General features: G+C 40.9%; 1 protein-coding gene and 2 long non-coding RNA genes across 4 annotated transcripts in view; 2 read left to right on the top strand and 1 right to left on the bottom strand.

Annotated features, from left to right (window-relative positions):
• ndrg2 (NDRG family member 2) overlaps nucleotides 1–12,303 on the top strand; it is a 41,414-nt gene extending 29,111 nt beyond the window's left edge. For both annotated transcript variants that reach the window (XM_063900360.1, XM_063900359.1), the window contains exons 3-16: nucleotides 1,062–1,103; nucleotides 4,802–4,907; nucleotides 4,985–5,105; nucleotides 5,607–5,669; nucleotides 5,804–5,864; nucleotides 7,633–7,719; nucleotides 7,928–7,984; nucleotides 8,085–8,188; nucleotides 8,272–8,310; nucleotides 8,427–8,478; nucleotides 8,619–8,666; nucleotides 8,764–8,799; nucleotides 9,347–9,398; nucleotides 9,523–12,303. In XM_063900360.1, coding sequence (XP_063756430.1) covers nucleotides 1,062–1,103; nucleotides 4,802–4,907; nucleotides 4,985–5,105; nucleotides 5,607–5,669; nucleotides 5,804–5,864; nucleotides 7,633–7,719; nucleotides 7,928–7,984; nucleotides 8,085–8,188; nucleotides 8,272–8,310; nucleotides 8,427–8,478; nucleotides 8,619–8,666; nucleotides 8,764–8,799; nucleotides 9,347–9,398; nucleotides 9,523–9,686 — 1,032 coding nt within the window. In that variant the 3' untranslated portion in view covers nucleotides 9,687–12,303. The remainder of the gene's footprint in view (nucleotides 1–1,061; nucleotides 1,104–4,801; nucleotides 4,908–4,984; nucleotides 5,106–5,606; nucleotides 5,670–5,803; nucleotides 5,865–7,632; nucleotides 7,720–7,927; nucleotides 7,985–8,084; nucleotides 8,189–8,271; nucleotides 8,311–8,426; nucleotides 8,479–8,618; nucleotides 8,667–8,763; nucleotides 8,800–9,346; nucleotides 9,399–9,522) is intronic.
• A 4,625-nt stretch (nucleotides 12,304–16,928) lies between these two features.
• On the bottom strand, nucleotides 16,929–21,309 carry LOC134875745 (uncharacterized). The gene is made up of 2 exons (XR_010167276.1): nucleotides 21,247–21,309; nucleotides 16,929–20,913 (listed from the first exon to the last, which is right to left on the bottom strand). It is a non-coding gene; the product is annotated as an uncharacterized LOC134875745 (long non-coding RNA).
• An 859-nt stretch (nucleotides 21,310–22,168) lies between these two features.
• LOC134876017 (uncharacterized) lies at nucleotides 22,169–22,733 on the top strand. Its single transcript, XR_010167318.1, has 2 exons — nucleotides 22,169–22,389; nucleotides 22,680–22,733. It is a non-coding gene; the product is annotated as an uncharacterized LOC134876017 (long non-coding RNA).
• The last annotated feature ends 2,597 nt before the right edge of the window (nucleotides 22,734–25,330 follow it).

The raw sequence follows: 25,330 nt of genomic DNA, 5'->3' as shown, positions 1-25,330 counted from the left end.
TCAGAAAACTTGAAAACATTTCTTGAATCCACCTTTTAAAGGCTGTTTTCTCAATACTCACAGATATCCAACATTCTCTGTGTAAAAGCCTTTATATGTCAATCATTTTAAACTTCAAAGTACAATTTCACAAAACTTTTCATACTAAATGAATAGAACGTTGATATCTATTAGTTCAAAATGTTAACTTCTTCCCCCTGTAGTGTCTTCCCTTTAAGATGTCAAAATGTACAGGACAAAAGCAGAGACTCATTCCCTCATTCTCTCTTTCCGGCATCATCTGCCACGACATGACCCATGGGGGTGTGGCGGGTGATTATCCAAACCTCCATCGTTCTCCGTGACATCCCGCCTCCACCCTCATTAAACACGCAGCCCCTGCCACACGCTAAACCCTATGATCGAGAACATGCTTCATATTGATTAAACTAATGACCTTTTATGATGCAGACATATGCACACGCCCACCTCCACTTCAACTTCCCAGTCTGCTCATTTCAGAGGCGCTCGGGATGCTCGTAACTTAATAGCCGGGTAAATGGATCCAAGGTTGCAAATGAACGTAAAGCCTCCCACTGACAGACATCCTACTAATAATACTCAGTATCCCGCAACCACCTGCTCCTCCTGAGAGTTTCTCTGATGCTTTTTCTGGAGTCTAACACCGCCCTTTTTGTCTCTGTGGGTGTTAATTACTGAGCGAGCGTGGCGTCTTTTTACATAAAAGGACTTTGAAAGAACAATGAGTTGACATTTTCTGTCAAATATGCTTCTTTTTTCTATTTAAACCCAGTAAAAAGACAAAGTAAAGTAATCAGATTACAATTAGAACAGTTTATCAAGGTTTTTATGAATGAAATAAACACAGTTGTTAAATTGAGTCCTTTCAAAAGTACTCATTCGACTCAATTGTGAAATAACTGGTTGATTTATCAAAAAGTGTATTATTTTTGGGGTCTTTTTCCCCACAAAGACAAAAGTGAAGTGACATCTTTAGTCAGATTTAATTTAACACATGCACACTTTGTTCTAACGAGACTTCATTTCTATATTTCTCACAGGATGTTGAACTGGCTGCTAGGATACTCCTGGACCAAGGACAGGTACGTCATCTTAGAAATACAAGCTGAGAGTAAAATCATCCAAAATGAAGTCCAGTTTCAAGGTTTCAAGGTTTCAAGGCTTTATTTGTCATATGCACAGCAGATACAGCGTATATGTTGGCAATGAAAATCTTATGTCGCGTGCTCCTCCAACAACTCAACATACATGGTGCAAATAACATAAATAAAATAGTGCAAAAAGAGAGAAGAATATTTACAGTAACAACAATAAAGATTTGAGGATGTGAAATATATACATATGTGGAATACACTGAAAGTATTTAAACACTTTACACTGTTGAATGAGGAGGTATGGGCAGATGCATATATTATGTATAGCAGATATATATGGCAGATATGTACAATATATAGATATGTGTACTATAAACAGATATGTATGGCAGATGTGTAAAATATACAGTATATATATGTATGTGTGTACTATAAACAGATGTGAGTAGACATTCACACAGCTCAGGAGTTCAGTAGTCTTATAGCCTGTGGTATAAAACTGTCTCTGAGTCTGGTGGTCTTGGTCCGGATGCTGCGGTACCGTCTGCCAGACGGCAGCAGACAGAACAGATTGTTGCTGGGGTGATGGGGGTCCTTTAATATCCTACCGGCCTTCTTCCTACACCGCTGGGTGTAGAGGTCCTCCATGGATGGCAGCTCCGTCCTGGTGATGTGCTGAGCAGTTCTCACCACCCTCTGTAGAGTCTTACGGTTGAGGGCGGTGCAACTGCCATACCAGGCGGTGATGCAGCCAGTCAGGATACTCTCGATGGTGCACCTGTAGAAGTTGCAGAGTATCCTGGAGTCCATGTTGAACTTCCGCAGCCTGCGGAGGAAGAAGAGCCGCTGTCGAGCCGTCTTGGATATGACCCTGGTGTGATGTGTCCATGTCAGGTCCTCACTGATGTTTACCCCGAGGAACCTGAAGCTGCTGACTCTCTCCACAGGATTCCCGTCGATGGTGATGGGTGTGTGTGCCTCTCTCTGCCTCTTCCTGTAGTCCACAATCAGCTCCTTTGTTTTGCTGACGTTGAGATGGAGGTTGTTGTCCTGGCACCAAGATGTCAGGGCTCTGACCTCCTCTCTGTACGCCGTCTCGTCGCCGTCTGTGATCAGGCCGATGACGGTTGTGTCGTCAGCAAACTTGATGATGGTGTTGGAGCTGTGTGTGGCCACGCAGTCGTGCGTGAACAGGGAGTAGAGGAGAGGGCTGAGCACACAACCCTGAGGGGCTCCGGTGTTGAGGGTCAAGGTGGAGGATGTGATGTTCCCCATCCGCACTGCCTGGGATCTGCCCGTCAGGAAGCTCATGATCCAGTCACAGAGGGCGCTGTTGAGCCCAAGGTCCCTGAGCTTAATGATGAGCTTGGAGGGCACAATGGTGTTGAATGCTGAACTGTAGTCAATGAACAGCATTCTCACATAAGTGTTCCTCTGGTCCAGGTGGGAGAGGGCAGTGTGGAGGGTGAGGGAGATGGCATCATCCGTGGACCTGTTTGCTCTGTAGGCAAACTGCAGGGGGTCCAGTGAGTCAGGGAGGGAGGAGGTGATAAAAGTTTTGACTAACCGCTCAAAGCACTTCATGATGATGGAGGTGAGTGCAACTGGGCGGTAGTCATTGAGGCAGACGGGTTTTGTCTTTTTGGGGACAGGGACAATGATGGACTCTTTAAAGCATGTGGGGACTACAGACTGGAGCAATGACCTATTGAAAATGTCTGTGAACACATCTGCCAGCTGAACTGCACACACCTTGAGAGCACGGCCAGGGATGCCATCAGGTCCCGGAGCCCTGTGTGTGTTGATCCTTTTCAGAGATCTACACACATCTGCACTGGTTAAAACCAGTGAGCAGGGATCCTGGGCCTTTGGTGCCTCCACAGCCGGGGGCTTCTCAAAGCGTGCATAAAATGTGTTCAGTTCATCTGGGAGAGATGCAGACACTTCCTCAGCACCACTCGTTGTCCTTTTGTAGTCTGTTATTGTTTTTAGTCCAGACCACATATTTCTGGCGTTGGAGCCCTTGTAGTTCGACTCCACCTTGTCCCTGTATTGTCTTTTCGCACTGCTAATAGCTCTCCGGAGTGCATACCTGGAATTCCTGTACTCATCCAAATCACCGCCGCTGTGCGCGATGGCCCGTGCTTTAAGTTTAGCTCGGACCTCGCCGTTTATCCAGGGCTTCTCATTTGGGAATGTCCGTACAGTAATCCGCGGCACGACGTCATCGATGCATTTGCCGATGTAGCAAATGACCGCGTCAGTGTGTGTGTTTATATCGTCCTCCTCAAACACACACCACTCCGTGATGCCAAAGCAGTGGCGGAGAGCAGAGTCAGACTGCTCGGACCAACGCTGCACTGTCCTTGTCACAGGTCGGTCCCTCTTCAGTCTCTGCCGGTAAACGGGGAGCAGAAGAAGAGATATGTGGTCTGACTTGCCGAAGGGGGGGCGGGGGAGGGCTTTATATCCATGCCGGAAAGGAGTGTAAACATGGTCCAGTGTATTTCCACCGCGCGTGGGGCAGCTGACGTGCTGATAGTATTTCGGCAGGACTTTCTTCATGTTGGCTCTGTTAAAATCCCCGGCCACAATAAATGCGGCCTCTGGCCGAGAAGTCTCTGTCCTGTCGATAACCCCATACAGCTCCTCCAGCGCTGTGTTGTTGTCAGCGTGCGGCGGAACATACACTGCTGTTAGAACAACAGATGTGAACTCCCTCGGCAGATAAAAAGGCCGGCATCCGATCATGATGTGCTCTAGGCTGGGAGAACAGTCCGAAGAAATGATCTCCACATCTGAGCACCAGTTGTTGTTAATCATGAAGCAGACACCTCCTCCCTTGCTCTTCCCTGACTTTATTGTCCGGTCCTGGCGATGAATGGAGAATCCGTGTGGAACAATGGCGGCGTCCGGTATCGTGGGGTCGAGCCAAGTCTCCGTGAAAACCAAAACATTACAGGTCTTAATGTCCCGTTGAAATGCCACCCTGCTACGGAGTTCGTCCAGCTTATTATCCAGGGATTGGACATTTGCCAGAAGTAAACTCGGTAGAGGTGGCCTGTTTTCACGTTTCCTCAGCCTGACCAGGACCCCGGCCCGGGAACCTCGTGGTCTCTTCCTCCTGCGCTCCACAGGTAGAGCTCCAGCAGGTAAACACGGAGACTCTCCATTGTTTGCAGGTCGTCGTGGATTATTGCTGTCCACCAGCGACCTGATGTGTAAAAGTTGTTCTCTATCATATTGGATGATAGGGCTCGCTTGGGCGGTTTGCATGTTGCAAAAAAAGTTAAAAACAACCAACAAAGTAAAACAATAAAAACACTAAGATGTGGGGTTGTTGAGGAGCTCGAGACACGGCAGCCATCCTCGGCGCCATCTTGTCTTAGATTGACCAGTTGTGTCTCTTTGTGGTTGTTTCAGATCATGTGTTGCATTTATGTGTCATATTAGTTGTGTTTCTGTTTCTTGATAGTCATTAGTTGCATCTTTTCCCCTTTTCAATGGTCATTATAAGTCCCTTAGTGCCTCTTTGTTGTCCATCCATGAGTCTAAAGGCTTTTTTGGAATGAAAAATGAACAAGGAATGAAAAACATTGGGGGATATACATTTCATGAAGGAGGGAAAATACTTGAATCTCACTCCAGCAATGTCAATATCAAACCTCATATTTGTTATTTTGCAGGAGCACAGTATCGAGACCCCGCACGGTGTTCTGCACGTGACCCTTCACGGCACACGGACCACCCGCAGGCCTGCCATCCTCACCTTCCATGACGTGGGTCTGGAAAGTAAGTGTCTCGAACCACAGCTCTTTCTCCCATCTGAACTGACTTTTTCTTGACCTCCCATATTTAATTCCTCACAGGTAAGAGCTGCTTCTCCCCTCTGTTCAAGTTCGAGGAGATGCAGGAGATTGTGAAGAACTTCACCCTGATTCATGTTGATGCTCCGGGGCAGGAGGAGGGGGCTGCTGCCTACCCCGCAGGGTACGTTGCATTGCTCTTATGTTGACATGCTGGTTTTGTCCTGCAGTAACCTTGCTGTCTTTTCAAATGAACTTCTCAGAAACAGTCTTCTATGGCAGGCTTAAACCTAATCTCTTCCAAAAATACTTCCCATCTTTAACATCTCTCTCCTCTGCGGTCTTTAATACGCTCTTCCTGTCAGAGGTTTAAAGAAAAGCCGCTCTTTTCTCTATCTTTTCACACACTTCACTCTGTACTTCTCCATCAATTCACGTCCTCGTGTGATTATTTTACAGCTCGGGAGGATTGTGACCCTCAATCTAGAAATGGGAGGTTATTCTCTTTTTGATCTCGTTTTAAATTCCTCTAGATCAGCCAATGTATAAAATATAGATATGAATCTTTGCTGATCATTCATTGTGGATAATGTCGACATTAGTTTGGTTTCACATTCAAGGGGGTAGCTTTGGATGCGTTTTCCTCCTTATGATGGACCGGCCTTGCTTTTGTTCCCTGTTACAGCTACCAGTATCCCACCATGGACACCGTAGCGGAGATGATCCCATCCGTCCTGCAGTTTTTCAAGTGAGTAAATGGCATTTATTCAGAAGGAGCAAAATGTTGTTTTTCCGCCTCAAAACATACTTGTGATTCTGTGTGTTTGACTTCAAAAGAGCTGACTCTCTGTATGTGGTATTAACTTGTTTTGTCCCTCACAGCTTCCGTACTGTAATCGGAGTGGGTGTGGGGGTCGGAGCGTACATCCTCTCCAAGTTTGCAGTGAGTGTCCTTTATTTTAAGCTCTTGTGTTCTGACAGCAGCGTATAAACCTGCGCCTTGGTATGTTTAATAAACAGCAATGAGAGATGGTAGGAACATATGCAGTAATTTTCAAATTTCTAAATTGCGTTAATACATCCATAACTCAAACATCTTTGCCATTTGTAATGGTTACAGTGGTTTATATTTTGCATAACGTTGTAGAAGAAGAACACAGACTATGTCAGTAAAAGTGGCAAAATGTACAACTACTCTCCTAGACTCCAAGTAGGACTAAATATGGCAATATACTTTAAGTACCAACAGTAAAAAGTACTCGTTGTTCAAAATGGCCCATTACAGAATATATTATATTACTGAATTCAATTATGGAGGATTTAATGAGAATATAACTTTAATAGTGCAGCTGCTAACGCTCATTTATATTACTTTATAGAAGAAAATACAATATTTCCCGAAGGCTGAATTATGAAATAGCAAAAACTCTACCAAAAAAAAGTACTTAATACACATATTACAATAAATTCACCTAGTTATTTTCCAGCTCTGTTAAAAAGAGCATGTTAAATGTATACAAAATGTATAAGATTACTTATTATTATGATTTCACATCATTCCTGATATTAGAGAAAATCAGAGTAAAGTAGGAATTCAATCGGAATAATATATTAATATAAGAATAAATATATAGATTAAAATAAGAACAAAATTAAGAATAAAAATAAGAATTAAATTACAAATTAATATAAGAATAAATATAGGATTAAAATAACAACAAAATAAAGAATTAAAATAAGAATTAAACTACAAATTAATGTAAGAATAAATATAGGATTAAAAAAAGAACAAAATAAAGAATAAAAACAAGAATTAAATTACAAATTAATATAAGAATAAATATAGGATTAAAATAAGAACAAAATAAAGAATAAAAATAAGAATGAAATTACAAATTAATATAAGAATAAATATAGGATTAAAAAAAGAACAAAATAAAGAATTAAATTACAAATTAATATAAGAATAAATATAGGATTAAAAAAAGAACAAAATAAAGAATAAAAATAAGAATTAAATTACAAATTAATATAAGAATAAATATAGGATTAAAAAGACAACAAAATAAAGATTTAAAATAAGAATTAAATTACAAATTAATATAAGAATAAATATAGGATTAAAATAAGAACAAAATTAAGAATAAAATTAAGAATTAAATTACAAATTAATATAAGAATAAATATAGGATTAAAATAAGAACAAAATTAAGAATAAAATTAAGAATTAAATTACAAATTAATATAAGAATAAATATAGGATTAAAATAAGAACAAAATAAAGAATTAAAATAAGAATTAAACTACAAATTAATATAAGAATAAATATAGGATTAAAATAAGAACAAAATTAAGAATAAAATTAAGAATTAAATTACAAATTAATATAAGAATAAATATAGGATTAAAATAAGAACAAAATTAAGAATAAAATTAAGAACATCTTATAATTAGTTAAAATTTAAAGACCTAAAACTTATTTACAGCCTGAAAAATGTCATCAGATAAAGACGATGCAAAAACGTTCCTAATGTGATAATTGTGCAGCTTTAATTATTTGTAATAACTTGTGTGCTGATTTAACTTTTACCTTTTTACACTGTTATTCATGTACATTTCTGTCTGTACTTTTACCTACTGAAAGACACTGAACACATTGTGTCTCGTGATGTTTTCTCTATCATCTCACCATTTTTGCTTCCTGTCATCAGCTGGCAAACCCAGATTCAGTGGAAGGTCTGGTTTTGGTCAACATCGACACTAACGCCAGAGGATGGATCGACTGGGCTGCTCAGAAGGTACGATCGTCTTTGTACACAGAAACATGTTGTATTTAATAGAGTTAGATCTAATATGACCTCTCCATCAGTTTACGTTTAGCTGTGGATATGAAATTATGCGACCGCGTGCATGGTCCCAGAGCGCTATTGATTATGTCCTTGTTTATCATATTAGACTAAAAAGTGATGAACCGTCCTATTGATTTGTCTTCCTCTCCTCCTCCAGCTCGTCTCCGTGACGTCTTCCCTCACAGAGCAGATCATGTCCCACCTCTTCAGTCAGGTACGGAGACGATAATTATAGTGTGAATTCAGTCTGTGTTTCATATCAGAACACAACATACTTTCCACAAATAGCTTCGATTAAATGTCGTTTCTTGCAGGAGGAGCTGTCCGCCAACACAGAGCTAGTGCAGTTTCACAGAGAGCGCATCTCCAAAGCGTCCAATATGGTCAACATAGAGCTCTTCTGGAAGACTTACAACAGGTAAACACACCTGCAGACATTATAAGATACATTCAATGCTATCTCAAAAACAACCAACAGCTTCTCTTTCTGTTTCCCTCCAGCCGTAGAGACTTGAACATCGACCGCAACAGCACCTTCAAGTAAATATTTACTAAACTTCTATCTGTATTCTTTATTTTCTTGCTTGATTTGTAAAATAAAAACCTCTTATATATCTGAATTAAACCCTTCTAATCTATATCTCTGTCCACTTCAGGTGTCCAGTGATGTTGGTGGTGGGAGATCAGGCTCCATATGAGGAAGCTGCCGTAAGTGTTGAGGTCTTATTTTACGTTTTGAATGGGAATTTGACTTGACTGGTTTTGTAGTGGGTTTTTCTCAAATGTATATCAACACAAAGAGTTGAGTCTTGTTGGCCGATGTTTACTGTTCCTTGTATGACCACTAGGTGGAGTGCAACAGCAAAATGGACCCAACAACAACCTCATTCTTAAAGGTAACAAAGTCTTTCTTTTTTGGATCTGTTTTTATCCTGTATGTCTCCTTACTTGCACTTTATTTTACCATTAACTCTTCCTCTTTGTCCACCACAGATGGCTGACGCTGGTGGTCTCCCTCAGCTGACCCAGGTAACAACAAACTAACATCGTCTTTCTAACACTTAAGACATGGATCCTTCTTTGTGCTCATGTATGGATGCGTTAAAACAACTCAGAATTACAAAACATCATCTGAAACTGAAGCACCGTACCTATAATTAGATCTCCCATGCTATTGAAGGGATATTGCCAGTACCTTGTCTCCAAAAAGCCACAAAAAAAACAACAAACTTCTTTGAAAAGTTCTGGGTGTTGTAGTCTAGCGGCGACCTCTGGGTCTAAGTCAAAGCTTAAGCTACCTTTTTTTTTAATTGCTAGCATGGGGCGACTACACTGATGACAAAAACAGGTACAATTCTATAGAAGTCTACGAGAAAATGACCCTGATTCTCACTTGATTGAATGCCTAATTTTCCAGTCTTTTTCAATTTGGTATGATGTCAAAATAGAAACAAATAAAGCTCTCTCTACCTTTTGAGTTCTTACCACTGCCTTGTCCAGTCTGGGATTCATTTGTACACCTTTTACAGATTGGAATTACTCAATGCACTGCTGTTATCTCTCTTTGTGTTTGCAGCCTGCTAAACTGACTGAGGCTTTCAAGTACTTCATCCAAGGAATGGGATACAGTAAGTTCAAACTTGTGTATTTTAAGTAGGACAACCACACTTTTTTCCTTTGACGTTGCATGTGTTTCCATTAATTTCTAATATTCAAAGGTATTCTATTCTATCTATCTGTTCTTCTCCACAGTGGCTTCATCTTGCATGACCCGCCTGTCCCGCTCCCGCACTACCTCCCTGTCCTCCTCCTACTCCATGGATGGGTCGCGCTCTCGCTCCCGCACCCTGTCTCAGGGCTCTCAGGGCGGACAGATGCCGCCCAGCCCCTCCCAAACCATGGAGGTGTCTTGCTGAAGGAAAAAAATAAATAAAAATAGCTAAAGAGATAGAGGGTGAGAAAGAAAGAGGGCAAACAGAAAGGGAAAGATGAAGCGCGACGATAATGAAGGAACAAGACGAATGGGTTACTTATTTGTCACTTAACAACTCCCATCATTCCCCACAAGAGCAGAATAGGATAAGAGATGGAGGGAGACAGAGAACAGTCCTCCTCCTTTCTGCTGAAATCAAAGTGGATTGGGCTGTTCTACAACAAACATAAAAAGTACAGGAATGAGAGATTAATAAAAAGGGGGGAGTCGAGGAAATAATGTCGACCAGTCCTGTCTCCCTCCCTCTTTTGACTCCTATAGAGGCCTTTAGTTTAGAGGAGGCCTATAGACAACACACACCTTGCAGTAACCAATGGTAATAATTCAGAAATGGTTTTGTTGTTGACCCTGATGATTATGGTGTTGATGATGATGATGATGATAATGATGATGATGATAATAGATAAAACAGTTTCAGTTTAAAACAACATAGATTAAAAAATAAAAGACAAAAAAAATAGAATTTAGCAAAGATACTTATAACAATGTGTGTCTACTACTTTTTAAGCTACATTTTACCGTGTAATTTTTACTTTAATCTGATTTTATTATGTCATTTGTAACCTGCCTCAGCAAATGGCCGAAGCTACTGATTGGTTGACCCTGTCAGCCAATGAGAACCATTATAGTGACTACTTCCTCCTTGGTGTTGCCAGGTTGTTTATGTCTTCCATTTGCCCCGTCTATAAGTGACTGTTTTTGTTTTTTCCATTGGATTTAAGGGAAGTAGGCAGGAAGCTATTTCATTATTTTACTCTTTTTTTTTTTCTGGACTTGGAAGTTGCATGCCTGGTTTTAGCCCATGTGAATATCGACTGGATACAATTTTTTTTAAATATATATTCTGCTAATGAGGTGTGTGTGTGTGTGTGTGTGTGTGTGTGTGTGTGTGTGTGTGTGTGTGTTTTTATTTCCTTGGAGTGTTTGGCAAACATGGCGGTCTACAGGTAAGCATAGGTGAGACTAGTCGCTCACTAAGTAGTGCTTCCAATATTCCTGGTAGTCCCGCACTGTGACCAAATATCCATGCTGGTCTGCTACTCAACAGGAAGCCTTGCATCGCTTAGTAGCATGCTGGTGTGGATATTGCATTTCAGTGTTTGGTTAAGCCAGAAGGGATCACTGTGTTTATCATCTGGGTTGTAGTCTTTTAGCCTTGCCCGTGCACGGATACCTCCTAACAAACCCAGCTAGCATACTTGATTTTGAGTGCGATGGGAAGTGTAATGAACACGAGCTTCTCAACTAGCGGCTTTATCCAAAACGGGGTCAAGAGAATTGTGTTGTGAATGTTGCGGTATGTATGTGTCCGAGGAAGAAAAATGTTGGTGTATGGAAGCGCTTTTTTTCCCTGTAAGCACAATTATTGCAGTAAAGACATCCAGGGTCCTATGGAGAAGTTTTAATTTTGATGCCAGCTAAACCCCCTGTGATTGACTTATCAATGACCCTGTTCCAGCCCCTTCACTGCCAACACACTTGGGAAAAAAGTGTACAAATGTTGCCTCCATCAGTCGAAATATTGAGCCTTTTTTTGTCATACAAGTAAAAAAATAAACAGCCAATTTCTGCACCTTGAAACAACAAATCTCGAATTGCAGCCAATAAGCTTTCTTACTGCCAAATCTAAGAGCACCCAAATGCAGGACTCAAGATACCGCCATCAGAAATGTCCCACTTAATGAGCTTACCACTGCCCAGCAACATGTCATTATGCTGAGCGTACTTTTGAAAGTCCCAGTTTTTGGACCCAGTGAGATTATTTTCCTTGGCATTATTGAGCGTGGCACCTATTTGAACGCGTTCCTGTTCTGATGAAGCGTTGCATCTTTGTTTGTTTTATGAAGAAGTTACATTTTTATGAAGGGTTGCCTGTTTCTGCCACACGCTATGTAGTGGTCCCAAGCTGTTTGATGAAGTAGAGTTGGATGACGACAGTGACAGGAAAGACAGCTGAGTGCCTAAATGCAAAATGTGACGTCTACCCAGGATGCCGCCATGTTTTAGGCACTTATGTTGCTGTTGAGTGCTGAAGAATAGATTGGAAATGCTCCTCCCAGACTTAAAAAAAAAGCTTGAGCAATCTAGCATGGGAGCGTCTACCCAAAAAAAGAACAGTTGGAGCCTAGACAATGAAATTGCCAAATAAGGAAAAGGAGTGGTACTTATTTTTGGAGAGTTGAGCAGGGCTGTGTGAGTGTAAATGCTCGTCCATTTTGTCTTTTCATTTTTAATTTGTTCATTGTCCCCCCCCCCCCCCCCCCCCCCCGACCCACTATGTTTAAGGATTTTTGATTTGTTTTATCTCTTTGAAGTGTTAGTTTACCGTCCTGATGTGCTCACAAGTTAGTTAACCGTGTGATAGTTCTTGTGTAACTTTTTTAGCCTTAGCACTGATAAGGGAGATTAATATAATTAACAAAAAAAAATAAAGGTACAAGAATACAATCAATTTTACTTGTGCGGCTTATTTCTCTGTGTAACACAATGAACATACAAAAAAAAAGCAAACGTAAATATTAATAAATGCTTAAAAGTAATACCCTGTCTCCTGTCTTGCATTTCCAATACAAAGCTTATCTTATATTCTATATATCTCCCCATTGTGTTGCTATATTTCCACAAAGCATTTCTCCTGTCAAGTAGGTAGGGGAAGAAAAAGCCTCGATTTAAAACTTATCACAGACAGCTGCTATATGGCTACTGACCATTGGGGGCAGCACTGAGCACGATTGTACTGAACAGCACTCCAATCGAAAAGCAAGAAGGAAAAAAATGCGCCATCTTGGATTTCCTGAAAGAAAATACCACGTGGGAAGGACACGTGCTCCTTGGAAGTAAATAGCCTATACAAGTTCTATTTCTCCTGAAAGGTTTGTATTTGTTTGTTTCTTCTCCTCGAATAAAAGAACATTTCACACATATGCCATTATTCACAATGCAATAAGTTATATCTTGAAACAGCTGGGTATTAGAACAAGACCTTGATAGGGCTAGCTAATTAGCCTTGTTATGCTACATGATTACACAAACTTTAATTTTGCTCCAGAATTTCTTCTGTAATTTCTTCAGATAAAGTAAAAATAAAGTATTATTTTCAAAAATATGTTAATTAAATACAATACTGCGCTATTCCTCCTGAGGTGGACTTTATATACCTTTTAATTCCACCTATGTTTTAACAGTACTAAATCCAATGACTATTTATCCATATTATATTTACCTTAACTAAGTTGGATATTTTACTCCCCTAAAATCATGGCAAATGTATTTTAATATCCATGCATTTAAGAAAATGCTATGTTATGTACTAAACAAAGACTGCCTCAAGGACTCCAATGCAGGGAGAGTTCAGTACCAAATTAAACCACACAGTGGCAGAATTGAAATGATTATATTTATTCCATGTTCAAAGCATACCCTGCAATGTTGCTATGAGCAGCTTCTTTAACACACAAAGACATGTATAAATCATTTAAGTTGCTTATTACAATGTGACTATGATTGGCCTACATATGTAAATAAAGTGTAGTAATGAGTATTTCAAATGATGAGTCATAACCAACAAGTTTCAAATCAAAATGAATTTAGATTGTAATGTTTAGAAGTGTCATAGACTTCCAAAAATACAAACCTTGAATATAAACTGAGTTACTTTAGTGAACCATAAAAGTATACTAATGACATAAATACATGTTACTGTTTTTAGGTGACTAAAGAATTGTTTCTGTGTAGTATCAGCTTCACAACATGTATTTTTCATTTTCATAAACAAAGGATCAAGTATACATTTTGTAAAGATAAAATAAATATGAATATTAAAAAAGATAAAATAAAAACCTTTCAAATTCACAAGATAAAAATGATAATGAAAGCTGAATTAAAAACCATGATAAGCAGTTGTTTGAACTGACAAGAAATGTAGATATAGAAAAATAAACCATATTTTATGTACATTAACAATGAACAGGGAACCTGCACTGATTCAAATATCAAAAAAGTATTAACACCTAAAACTTTTAATCTGACTGCGTTGTTTTTGATGCTTTTCAGATCACATGGTTTTCTAAACAAAAAGGGGAAGTAAAGAAAGAACTTTAAAGCAACAACATGAACTTAAAAACCCCCAGACTGATGAATATATGCTGTGTTTCTAACTTCTTTAAATGTTGTGGTCGAAAGATTTCCTTTCAACACCACTGTCTGGTTTGTTGCTTTCTTGATAGCTTTGCTCAAACCCCGAACACCTGACATCTGTAGACGTTTGACTTATGGTCTAAATAGCTTTGAGAAAAAGCCACGCAGAGAGAACTCTGTGTCCAAGGTATAGACTTGAGTCAGGCCCAGATTTTCAAGACGTGTGAGTTCAATGTGAATGTCAAAGTCGCGATGGCTAATTAGCTGGCGCAACTTCAGAGGGTCTCCGGAGTGGATCAGAGGCAGTGATTCTGCAGAACGCACTAACCAGGGCAGAAGATGGATTAGTGGAACCATAAAGTATACTAGACTTGCTTCCGATTTCACCTTTCTGCCAAACCGTTTTGCGCTGTCCAGGTTTTTTATGGCCTCATCAATGTTTCTTTTGAAATACAGCAATAATGAGTGTCTGGTTGACATGTGAGAGTCAAATCGGTTGACTGAATCCCTGCAGAGTTCCATGATATCTTTGGAGCACACATAAGTGAACTTAATTTGTTCGCAGTGGAGCTCAACAGACTTGAGTGCATTTTGCAAATCTTCTAGAGCTTGATCGATGCAGTTTGGATCATGTTGCATCTCTTGCTGGGATAAAGATGCAAAAGCATGGTTGTAATATGCAATTGCTGCCCAACAGTGGTCCTCCTGTATGGCCTTAGTGTACATCATAATGCTCTCTGCTATTTGCCCCTGTTTGCGCAATTCGTTGCCAAATGCAGTGTAGTGATGCAGGTTTGAGGAAGGAGATTCTCTCCGGTCGAGTTTTTGCCTGGCTGTTTCCAAGTCTTCTCTAAGTTTGTTTTCTAAGTTCGAGGTAGATTCGTTTTCATTGAAGTTTGTGAGAAGCCAAATACCCCAGAATTCATTGAGTGCAGACAAACCTGAAGCTGCTGGCTTGTTGTTATTGCTTGGGTACACCATATTTATTGTATCCAGATACTGTCTGAAGAGCCCTTCCTTCTTCTTTATTTTTGGGATTTCACACTCCAAGTAGCTGGCTAGTTCTTGAGCCACTAAATCATCTCTCACCTCTTTAACTATCTTTATCTGTGAATTTGAGTTTTCAGTCAAAATATGTGTCAGAGTTGTAGACATCTCGTTAGATTGCTCAGAGCTGGGGCTTCTTTGATAGTACTTCAATTCCATCGAAAATATAAGTGGCAAGACATTAGTGACATTCTCCAATAAAGTTTGAAGTTTCCCCATCAAAGCCAACACTTTGAGTGGTTCTGGTAGGTGGTCTGAGCAGATAATGAGCTGAGCAGACCCAGGAGATCCTTGTCTTGCAGTTCGGCCAAATGCCTGTGCCTCCACTCGAGCATTCTTGGGCAGAAAGGTCTGCAGAACGAACAAACCTCCAGCTCTCTTTACCTGGTCAGAGACCTTAAGGTCCATCCCTCTTCCAGCAAGATTTGTTGCTACAATGACCTCTCCTGCTTCAAGCTTACTTTCAAAGATTGCAGTATTGTTCATGTTGTTGCTTATGTAAAGCTTTTTGTCTGGGACTTTTTTTTCTAAAGCAAGGTGAAGGTCCTTTGCTTGTTGGATGGTCTCACAAATGACCAACATAGCTCTTTGAGCCCTAAATGGAGTAAGGCTTGTTTCTGCCAATACAACGTTGCAGATTTCCTGAACCCATTCTTGTTCTTCACATGCAATCACTCCTTCAACCTCAAACAGCTTTCTGCGTTTGAATGGAGGTATCTGACAGGTCTTGACACCTTCATAGATTTTTTCCAGTGTGTCAGTCTCTGCTTGTTGGCCAAGAGTTCCAGAAATCCCAAAGATCTGATCCTTGTACTTCAGAAACAGTTCCACATTGGACATATAGTTTGTGACGGCCGTCATGTCACCCCCCCCCCGACCCACTATGTTTAAGGATTTTTGATTTGTTTTATCTCTTTGAAGTGTTAGTTTACCGTCCTGATGTGCTCACAAGTTAGTTAACCGTGTGATAGTTCTTGTGTAACTTTTTTAGCCTTAGCACTGATAAGGGAGATTAATATAATTAACAAAAAAAAATAAAGGTACAAGAATACAATCAATTTTACTTGTGCGGCTTATTTCTCTGTGTAACACAATGAACATACAAAAAAAAAGCAAACGTAAATATTAATAAATGCTTAAAAGTAATACCCTGTCTCCTGTCTTGCATTTCCAATAGAAAGCTTTTCTTATATTCTATATATCTCCCCATTGTGTTGCTATATTTCCACAAAGCATTTCTCCTGTCAAGTAGGTAGGGGAAGAAAAAGCCCTGATTTAAAACTTATCACAGACAGCTATATGGCTACTGACCATTGGGGGCAGCACTGAGCACAATTGTACTGAACAGCACTCCAATCGAAAAGCAAGAAGGAAAAAAATGCGCCATCTTGGATTTTCTGAAAGAAAATACCACGTGGGAAGGACACGTGCTCCTTGGAAGTAAATAGCCTATACAAGTTCTATTTCTCCTGAAAGGTTTGTATTTGTTTGTTTCCTCTCCTCGAATAAAAGAACATTTCACACATATGCCATTATTCACAATGCAATAAGTTATATCTTGAAACAGCTGGGTATTAGAACAAGACCTTGATAGGGCTAGCTAATTAGCCTTGTTATGCTACATGATTACACAAAATTTAATTTTGCTCCAAAATTTCTTCTGTAATTTCTTCAGATAAAGTAAAAATAAAGTATTATTTTGAAAAATATGTTAATTAAATACAATACCACGCTATTCCTCCTGAGGTGGACTTTATATACCTTTTAATTCCACCTATGTTTTAACAGTACTAAATCCAATGACTATTTATCCATATTATATTTACCTTAACTAAGTTGGATATTTTACTCCCCTAAAATCATGGCAAATGTATTTTAATATCCATGCATTTAAGAAAATGCTATGTTATGTACTAAACAAAGACTGCCTCAAGGACTCCAATGCAGGGAGAGTTCAGTACCAAATTAAACCACACAGTGGCAGAATTGAAATGATTATATTTATTCCATGTTCAAAGCATACCCTGCAATGTTGCTATGAGCAGCTTCTTTAACACACAAAGACATGTATAAATCATTTAAGTTGCTTATTACAATGTGACTATGATTGGCCTACATATGTAAATAAAGTGTAGTAATGAGTATTTCAAATGATGAGTCAATCACCAACAAGTTTCAAATCAAAATGAATTTAGATTGTAATGTTTAGAAGTGTCATAGACTTCCAAAAATATAAACCTTGAATATAAACCGAGTTACTTTAGTGAACCATAAAAGTATACTAATGACATAAATACATGTTACTGTTTTTAGGTGTCTAAAGAATTGTTTCTGTGTAGTATCAGCTTCACAACATGTATTTTTCATTTTCATAGACAAAGGATCAAGTATACATTTTGTAAAGATAAAATACAAATATGAATATTAAAAAAGATAAAATAAAAACCTTTCAAATTCACAAGATAAAAATGATAATGAAAGCTGAATTAAAAACCATGATAAGCAGTTGTTTGAACTGACAAGAAATGTAGATATAGAAAAATAAACCATATTTTATGTACATTAATAATGAACAGGGAACCTGCACTGATTCAAATATCAAAAAAGTATTAACACCTAAAACTTTTAATCTGACTGCGTTGTTTTTGATGGTTTTCAGATCACATGGTTTTCTAAACCAAAAGGGGAAGTAAAGAAAGAACTTTAAAGCAACAACATGAACTTAAAAACCCCCAGACTGATGAATATATGCTGTGTTTCTAACTTCTTTAAATGTTGTGGTCGAAAAATTTCCTTTCAACACCACTGTCTGGTTTGTTGCTTTCTTGATAGCTTTGCTCAAACCCCGAACACCTGACATCTGTAGACGTTTGACTTATGGTCTACATAGCTTTGAGAAAAAGCCACGCAGAGAGAACTCTGTGTCCAAGGTATAGACTTGAGTCAGGCCCAGATTTTCAAGACGTGTGAGTTCAATGCCAATGTCAAAGTCGTGATGGCTAATTAGCTGGCGCAACTTCAGAGGGTCTCCGGAGCGGATCAGAGGCAGTGATTCTGCAGAACGCACTAACCAGGGCAGAAGATGGACTGCTGGAACCATAAAGTATACTAGACTTGCTTCCGATTTCACCTTTCTGCCAAACCGTTTTGCGCTGTCCAGGTTTTTTATGGCCTCATCAATGTTTCTTTTGAAATACAGCAATAATGAGTGTCTGGTTGACATGTGAGAGTCAAATCGGTTGACTGAATCCCTGCAGAGTTCCATGATATCTTTGGAGCACACATAAGTTAACTTAATTTGTTCGCAGTGGAGCTCAACAGACTTGAGTGCATTTTGCAAATCTTCTAGAGCTTGATCGATGCAGTTTGGATCATGTTGCATCTCTTGCTGGGATAAAGATGCAAAAGCACGGTTGTAATATGCAATTGCTGCCCAACAGTGGTCCTCCTGTATGGCCTTAGTGTACATCATAATGCTCTCTGCTATTTGCCCCTGTTTGCGCAATTCGTTGCCAAATGCAGTGTAGTGATGCAGGTTTGAGGAAGGAGATTCTCTCCGGTCGAGTTTTTGCCTGGCTGTTTCCAAGTCTTCTCTAAGTTTGTTTTCTAAGTTCGAGGTAGATTCGTTTTCATTGAAGTTTGTGAGAAGCCAAATACCCCAGAATTCATTGAGTGCAGACAAACCTGAAGCTGCTGGCTTGTTGTTATTGCTCTGGTACAATTCATCTAATGTCTCCAGATACCTTCTGAAGAGCCCTTCCTTCTTCTTTATTTTTGGGATTTCACACTCCAAGTAGCTGGCTAGTTCTTGAGCCACTACATCATCTCTGAACTCTTTAACTATCTTTATCTGTGAATTTGAGCTCTCCAATAAAGTTTGAAGTTTCCCCATCAAAGCCAACAATTTGAGTGGTTCTGGTAGGTGGTCTGAGCAGATAATGAGCTGAGCAGACCCAGGAGATCCTTGTCTTGCAGTTCGGCCAAATGCCTGTGCCTCCACTCGAGCATTCTTGGGCAGAAAGGTCTGCAGAACGAACAAACCTCCAGCTCTCTTTACCTGGTCAGAGACCTTAAGGTCCATCCCTCTTCCAGCAAGATTTGTTGCTACAATGACCTCTCCTGCTTCAAGCTTACTTTCAAAGATTGCAGAATTGTTCATGTTGTTGCTTATGTAAAGCTTTTTGTCTGGGACTTTTTTTTCTAAAGCAAGGTGAAGGTCCTTTGCTTGTTGGATGGTCTCACAAATGACCAACACAGCTCTTTGAGCCCTAAATGGAGTAAGGCTTGTTTCTGCCAATACAACGTTGCAGATTTCCTGAACCCATTCTTGTTCTTCACATGCAATCACTCCTTCAACCTCAAACAGCTTTCTGCGTTTGAATGGAGGTATCTGACAGGTCTTGACACCTTCATAGATTTTCTCCAGTGTGTCAGTCTCTGCTTGTTGGCCAAGAGTCCCAGAAATCCCAAAGATCTGATCCTTGTACTTCAGAAACAGTTCCACATTGGACATATAGTTTGTGACGGCCGTCATGTCACTCAGCTTGTACTGATGTTTCATCTCAAGAAACTGCTGTAGTCCATCCGACATTACCGTAAAGTTTTCAACAACACCTGTGGAGTTGTAGTCAACAGGCACTATCCCATGAATCTCGAGGGTATATTCACGATCTTTTGTCATGGTTTGTGCTTTGAACGCATTTTCAATCCAAACCTTTAGTTTGGAGCTGACCAGATCTGAAAGGAAACCTGGGACATAACACGCCATTCGATCTTTGTTGAGCTCACACGGTGTAAAATGCAGAGCTTGTTTTATTTCTACTTCTGCAGCCCTTACCTTACTCTCTGTATCAGAATAAATTAACTGAGGAAAGCCATTGCTGTATTTTTTAGCAGTTGTCCATATCAATGCCAGGAGTGGATCGAGATGTTGCAAAGCAGGCATATCGCTGGCTATATAGACCAAGTCATTACCTTTATCTAACATCAAGGAATCTACTTCATCCACTATTGCACACTGGCATTTCCTTTCCCCAAATGTGACCATTCTTTCAAAGATCTGGTGTAGCCAGTGTCCTGCAAATTCACGAGTAGTGCCATATACCACCTTACACTCATAGCACGTTTTTAACTGATCGACTTGTTTGTTGGTGTTGCAGTTGACACTGATTTTCAACATTTCATAAAAGTCTTTCCATTCTTCAAAATCTCTTTCTGCAAGAACTGGTGAACAAGTAAAGATGTCTACTTCTTCTCCTCTCAAAGCTCGAAAAGCTGCAAACATTGCAATTATGCAGGACTTTCCCTCTCCAGTACCAACCTGAATTAACTGCCCTGTTTTGGACAGAGCCATTATACACCAGCTGACCATCTGTGTCAGTCGTGGTCTGAACTTCTGACTCTTTTCCACTGCCCGACAAAGCTTTAGCAGGACTGTTTTCAAGCCTTTCCTCTGTGATCCATCACTGTGTGACTTCAGATCCTCAACAACTGCTGACACAATGTCTCTCACGTCTTTCAAAACATTGTCGTCAATGTGGTTTAACCGTTGTTGGCGGATTTCTTCAAGGATTTGGTCCAGGGACTTTTCCGGGTCATTGGCTAGGTTTTTCTTAATGTCTTTATCTGTTACAGTCTTGTCTCGGACCAGCTGGATAAGAGTCCTTCCTGTTAGACTTTTCCAACCTGGAGTGATGTAATTAATCTGTATACACTGCAACATGTTCAACATCCATGAGAAGAGATGTGATCCATCATATGTTGTTGACTCAAACCGCTCCAGAAGAGCTTTGAATAATTCAGTCACATCCTCTCGGCTCCAGTGGATATTTGTAACAAGTCCTTGGAGCTTGTTCAGAATTTCTTTTGGAGTCACAAAACTGATAGCTATCAGTGAAGTTACCAAACGTTCAGCAAATTCTCCATCACTGCTGCCTGTGTCAGATTCAGCCATTTGGTAGAAAAGTCTGGTATAAACAGAAAGAAAAATGGATTTGTTTTGGTTTTTTTACACCATGTCCACACTGTTGTAAAGTCATACTGCGGTACTAATGTGCTACAAAAATAACAACCTAATATTTAAAGTGAATACATGTATTATTCAAATGTTTATAGCACATGTTGTACTCATTTCTATTCAACAGGTGCAAAACATATAACCAGCAGTTGTCATGCACACCATGATTACTCTGACAATCCCATTTAAACACATAAGGAACTATATTTTGACTTTATAGAGCTTAACATGTTCCATTAGGGATGTATTTATTGTATTATGCGTGGATTAGTTTGGTACTTACCTGGTAGAAGATGAAAACGATGAGAAGAGATGAGTTTCCTTAGCACACCTGAGATGATCTGAACACCGAGGGATTTCTTCTGCCTTTTTAAATCTTTGGTTTGTTTACATTTTTTCTCCTCGGGACACGCCCCGAGGGAATTTCCCTTGGAGTTCTGTGTTGGGCTTATTGTAAACCATATCATTTACTGTAATAGCAAACGGCAATATAATGAAAAGCTGAAGTGCAGCTACAGAGCCATTGTTTCCCCCCAAAAAACTATATTTCCTATTCTCAACTTTAACCAATTCTAACACAACTGTAACACAAGGTAAACTTCAGTCTTTCAGAGTAAAACGCCAATACTGAGCTTCAAACAAACCCTTTCAGTTACAATTGAATGTTTAATTAAGTCTCCTGTTTATAGAAGTTAGACTTAGGAAAATACTACAATACTTTGAAACACCATGACATGTAACTTTCATATTCAAACCAAAGTGTATTTGTGTATTTCCTAAACACAAATATAGTGTGGTTCCTTTGCATTTGTTACAAAGGCCGTTCACTGTATTATATACTGTATGCTTTTTTTGCTTAGAGGTGATATAATCAAACTAAAATGCTATGGTATCAAAGTTTTACAACCTATAATTTAAGGCTAGCATAAATATTTGAACTTCAACCTTGTAGGGTGAGAGCCATATAGAAATGTTGTGGGATAGGCTGTTGGGTAAAAGTCCCGCAATGTTTGGGTACAAATCTTTGTTGGAATTCCCCAACAAAGCCGTCATGGTTTTCTTTCAATGTCTTGAAAATCACATGACTTCTCAGCAGCGAACTTATCCAGCAATATCTGCAAAACTGTAATGATGATAGACCATCATCCATTTGATACTTACATACATTTATGTATCTGGTATTGTTTTTCAAAGCTATACAGTATTGAAAAGACTCCCTGGATTTTCGTCCTTTTTTTTCAGTTATCTTTCTAATATGGTGAATCTGCCAAACTGAATCCCACTCCACCTGCCAGCTAAGGGGCGGAGACTATAAATAGCCTGCTCACCCTTTAGTTCATCCTTTGCACTCCCTGCCAGCACACCAATTTAACCCTGTGTCCTGAGTTTCCTCCACATATCCTGAAGTGTGCGTCTTCAAGTTAACGTGAGTGGTCAATTCATTGTTTATTGTTTCATTTGTATGCCTTTGTGGTAGTTTTGCTGATCCCTTTGTTCTCAGACATGTGCTAGGAGCCATGTGGGAATTGTTTGTTGCTTGTTTGTTACTTTGCTGTTTAGTTGTGGATTGCGTATTCACACATGATTGTTGCTTGTTCGTTGCCTTTGCTGTTTAGTTCTGAATTGTGTATTTGCACATGATTGTTGGTTTCTCTGTTTGATTGACCACTTCGTTATTTAATTGTAGTTGTATTGTTTCTTTGTTTTCTCATGCAGCACACAAAATAATCAAGACCAAAAGGGAAAATAAATACTGGTTCTTGCATTAAACCCTGCCTTCTCCTTGCCTCATTGCATCCTTGCCCTTTGGGTCTTCTGACCGAGACCCTGTCTGCTCGCCACACTCACTCTCCCCGAACCAAATCACCCCTACAGTTCCTTCAATGGTCCTTCGAGCCGGATACTGAGTGAGTGATACCATGGCAGGCAACGGTAAGGAGTCAAGAGAGTTGACGTTGCCAGAGAAGGCCCCCCAAGCTGGAACCAGAAGTGAGGGGACGGTATCCAGACCTACACGAGAGAGACGTCCACCTGACCGCTATGGCTTCCTGGATCCTGATGGGAAACTCTCCAGCCAGCCCAAAAGCCTCCCTCGTCACAGCCAAGCAGCCGTACTGCCGCCTCCACCCCCAGGTGCTGTTGATGTCCAGGCGGATGACCATGAAAACCCTGATCAGACGCTGAGAGAGAACACAACCGCTGAGGAACGAGGAGTGGAGGAGGAAGAGACGACAGTCGAGGAGGAAGAAGAAGAGGACTATGAAGTTACCCACGACTATGTCCAGCTTGAATCAGCAGCTCTTCAGCCCGCTCCACTGCCCGCTCCCCTGCCCGCTCCACTGCCCGCTCCACAGCCAGCTACACAGCCAGCATCTGCTCCGATCCACCTGAGAGATGTGAGACCTGGCAGATCCAGGGGCAAGAGCGACAAGCGTGAGCCACCACCAAGGTCGAAGACGGCCTTCTCTTCTAGCTCCACTTATGCTAGTGGAAGCTCCCGAAGCTCACGCAGGAGCCAACAGGTGGAGCTCACCCCACAACAGGCGGCCATGGTCGATGAGAGGAGGAAACTTAGAGAACTGCAGGAGATACAGCGTCAGATTGAGGAGGAACAAGCTATAGATGAACGGGCACAAGAACTGGATAGGCGAGCACAAGAAGCTTTGAAGGAGAGAGAGAGGATGACCCGGTCTCTTACTCTACAGCGACGACTACGGAAAGTCCGAAGAGAACTGGAAGAGGCTCGATTAATCACATCCTTCACTGGGGATGTAGGAATGACCACAGAACATCCACCCGCTCCGCCAGCTATGTCCAGTGTGAATGACCCACCTCAAGTGCTTGCTCCTTTTTCCCTGAGCTCCAGAGTCCTGGATTCAGCTGAACCTGTTGATCTGTTCTCCGAGCAGCAGGCTCCCCCTGAGGTTCCTCAGACATCGGTCTCCTATCAAGTTCCAGTGAGTGAACAATCTCTTTCGTACCACCACTTACCTCCAGCTGTGAGTCTACCTGTAGATGCTGTGAGTCAAGCAGCAACTTCTGATCCTACTGCTGAGAGTCACACATTACTTCAGACTTCCAGTCCCGAGCATGCGGCTCCATCACCTCCTTTGTTTCACCACATAGCGCTGACCGCACCTCGTCCGGCCAGGAGTCAGAGGCCTTCAGATCCGGTTCGTGAGAAACCTGCACCTCTTTCCTTGCCTAACCCCATTGAGAGGGTATCAGAGGGCGCTAGTATACTGGAGCTTTTAGTAGCGACTGCCTTTGGCATCCCGAAGCCAAGATTGCCTTATTTTGAGAGCGGAAAGGAAAGTGACTTTGTTCTGCTTACCATGGCGTTGGAGAATCTCTTAGATATCCACGCTCACCTTTCTGAACAGTACAAGTTTCAGGTCCTTATGGATCACTTGAGGCTGCCAAGTGCATACAAACTGGCAAAGTCCTATATGCACGCCTCAACTCCCTACACTTCCGCTCTTGCTGCCCTTAAGGCAAAGTATGGCCAGCCACGGCAGTTGGTCCAAAGTGAAATAGCTAGCATCCTCAATTCACCACCTGTCAGACTTGGTGACAGCAACGCTTTCCAGGACTTCGCTCTTTCTGTACATTCATTGATTGGCATGCTGAGGTCAGTGGAAGGTGCAGACGGAAGTGAGTTACGGTGTGGCTCTCACGTAGACAGGCTTCTTGCCAAGCTCCCCATTCAAAACCGAGACAGTTTCATTGAGCACTGTTTGCTTCGTGGCATCTTGAAAGAGGGTTCAGAACAATCATACACCTTGGAAGATTTTTCAGCATGGCTCAAGGTTAAAGCCCGGGCCAAGAGTATTGCCCAACAAGTCTCGGGACCTGCGTCAGTGGAGAGACGAGAGCCAGTCCAGAAGAACCTGGGGAGAAGGGCGACGCCGACCACGATGTACCTGAGCAACACCGCCACTGTGGAGAGCCAGCCTGATGTTCAACCAAGCCATGGAAGGGGGATGACAATCCATGGGAAACCCAAGTTCCAACCTTTTTGTCCATACTGTAACAACAAGGAACACTTCCTGGGAACTTGCCCGAAAGTTAAAGAATTTAGCCCGTCACAACTGAGAACCTGGATAGAGAGGAATGATCGTTGCTACAGATGTGCCCGCTGTCATAAGCCAGATAATTGCACCCTCAAAAAGCCTTGCAATGTCTGCAAAGAGTTGCATCTCACCATCCTGCATAACATCATACCTCAACCGTCAACATCTAAAGGCCCCCATGGCTCAGAGAAATCAGCAACGGGAAACACCCTCAATCTGCTCGTCCGTGCACCTTGTTCTGCAGACACTCTGTACATGGATCAGCCAAACAGATCTCCCCGTGTGATGTTGAAG

The sequence above is a fragment of the Eleginops maclovinus genome, chromosome 14 (genome assembly GCF_036324505.1).
Source record: "Eleginops maclovinus isolate JMC-PN-2008 ecotype Puerto Natales chromosome 14, JC_Emac_rtc_rv5, whole genome shotgun sequence".
NCBI lineage: Eukaryota > Metazoa > Chordata > Actinopteri > Perciformes > Eleginopidae > Eleginops > Eleginops maclovinus.
This window is presented reverse-complemented; position numbering and strand designations above follow the sequence as displayed.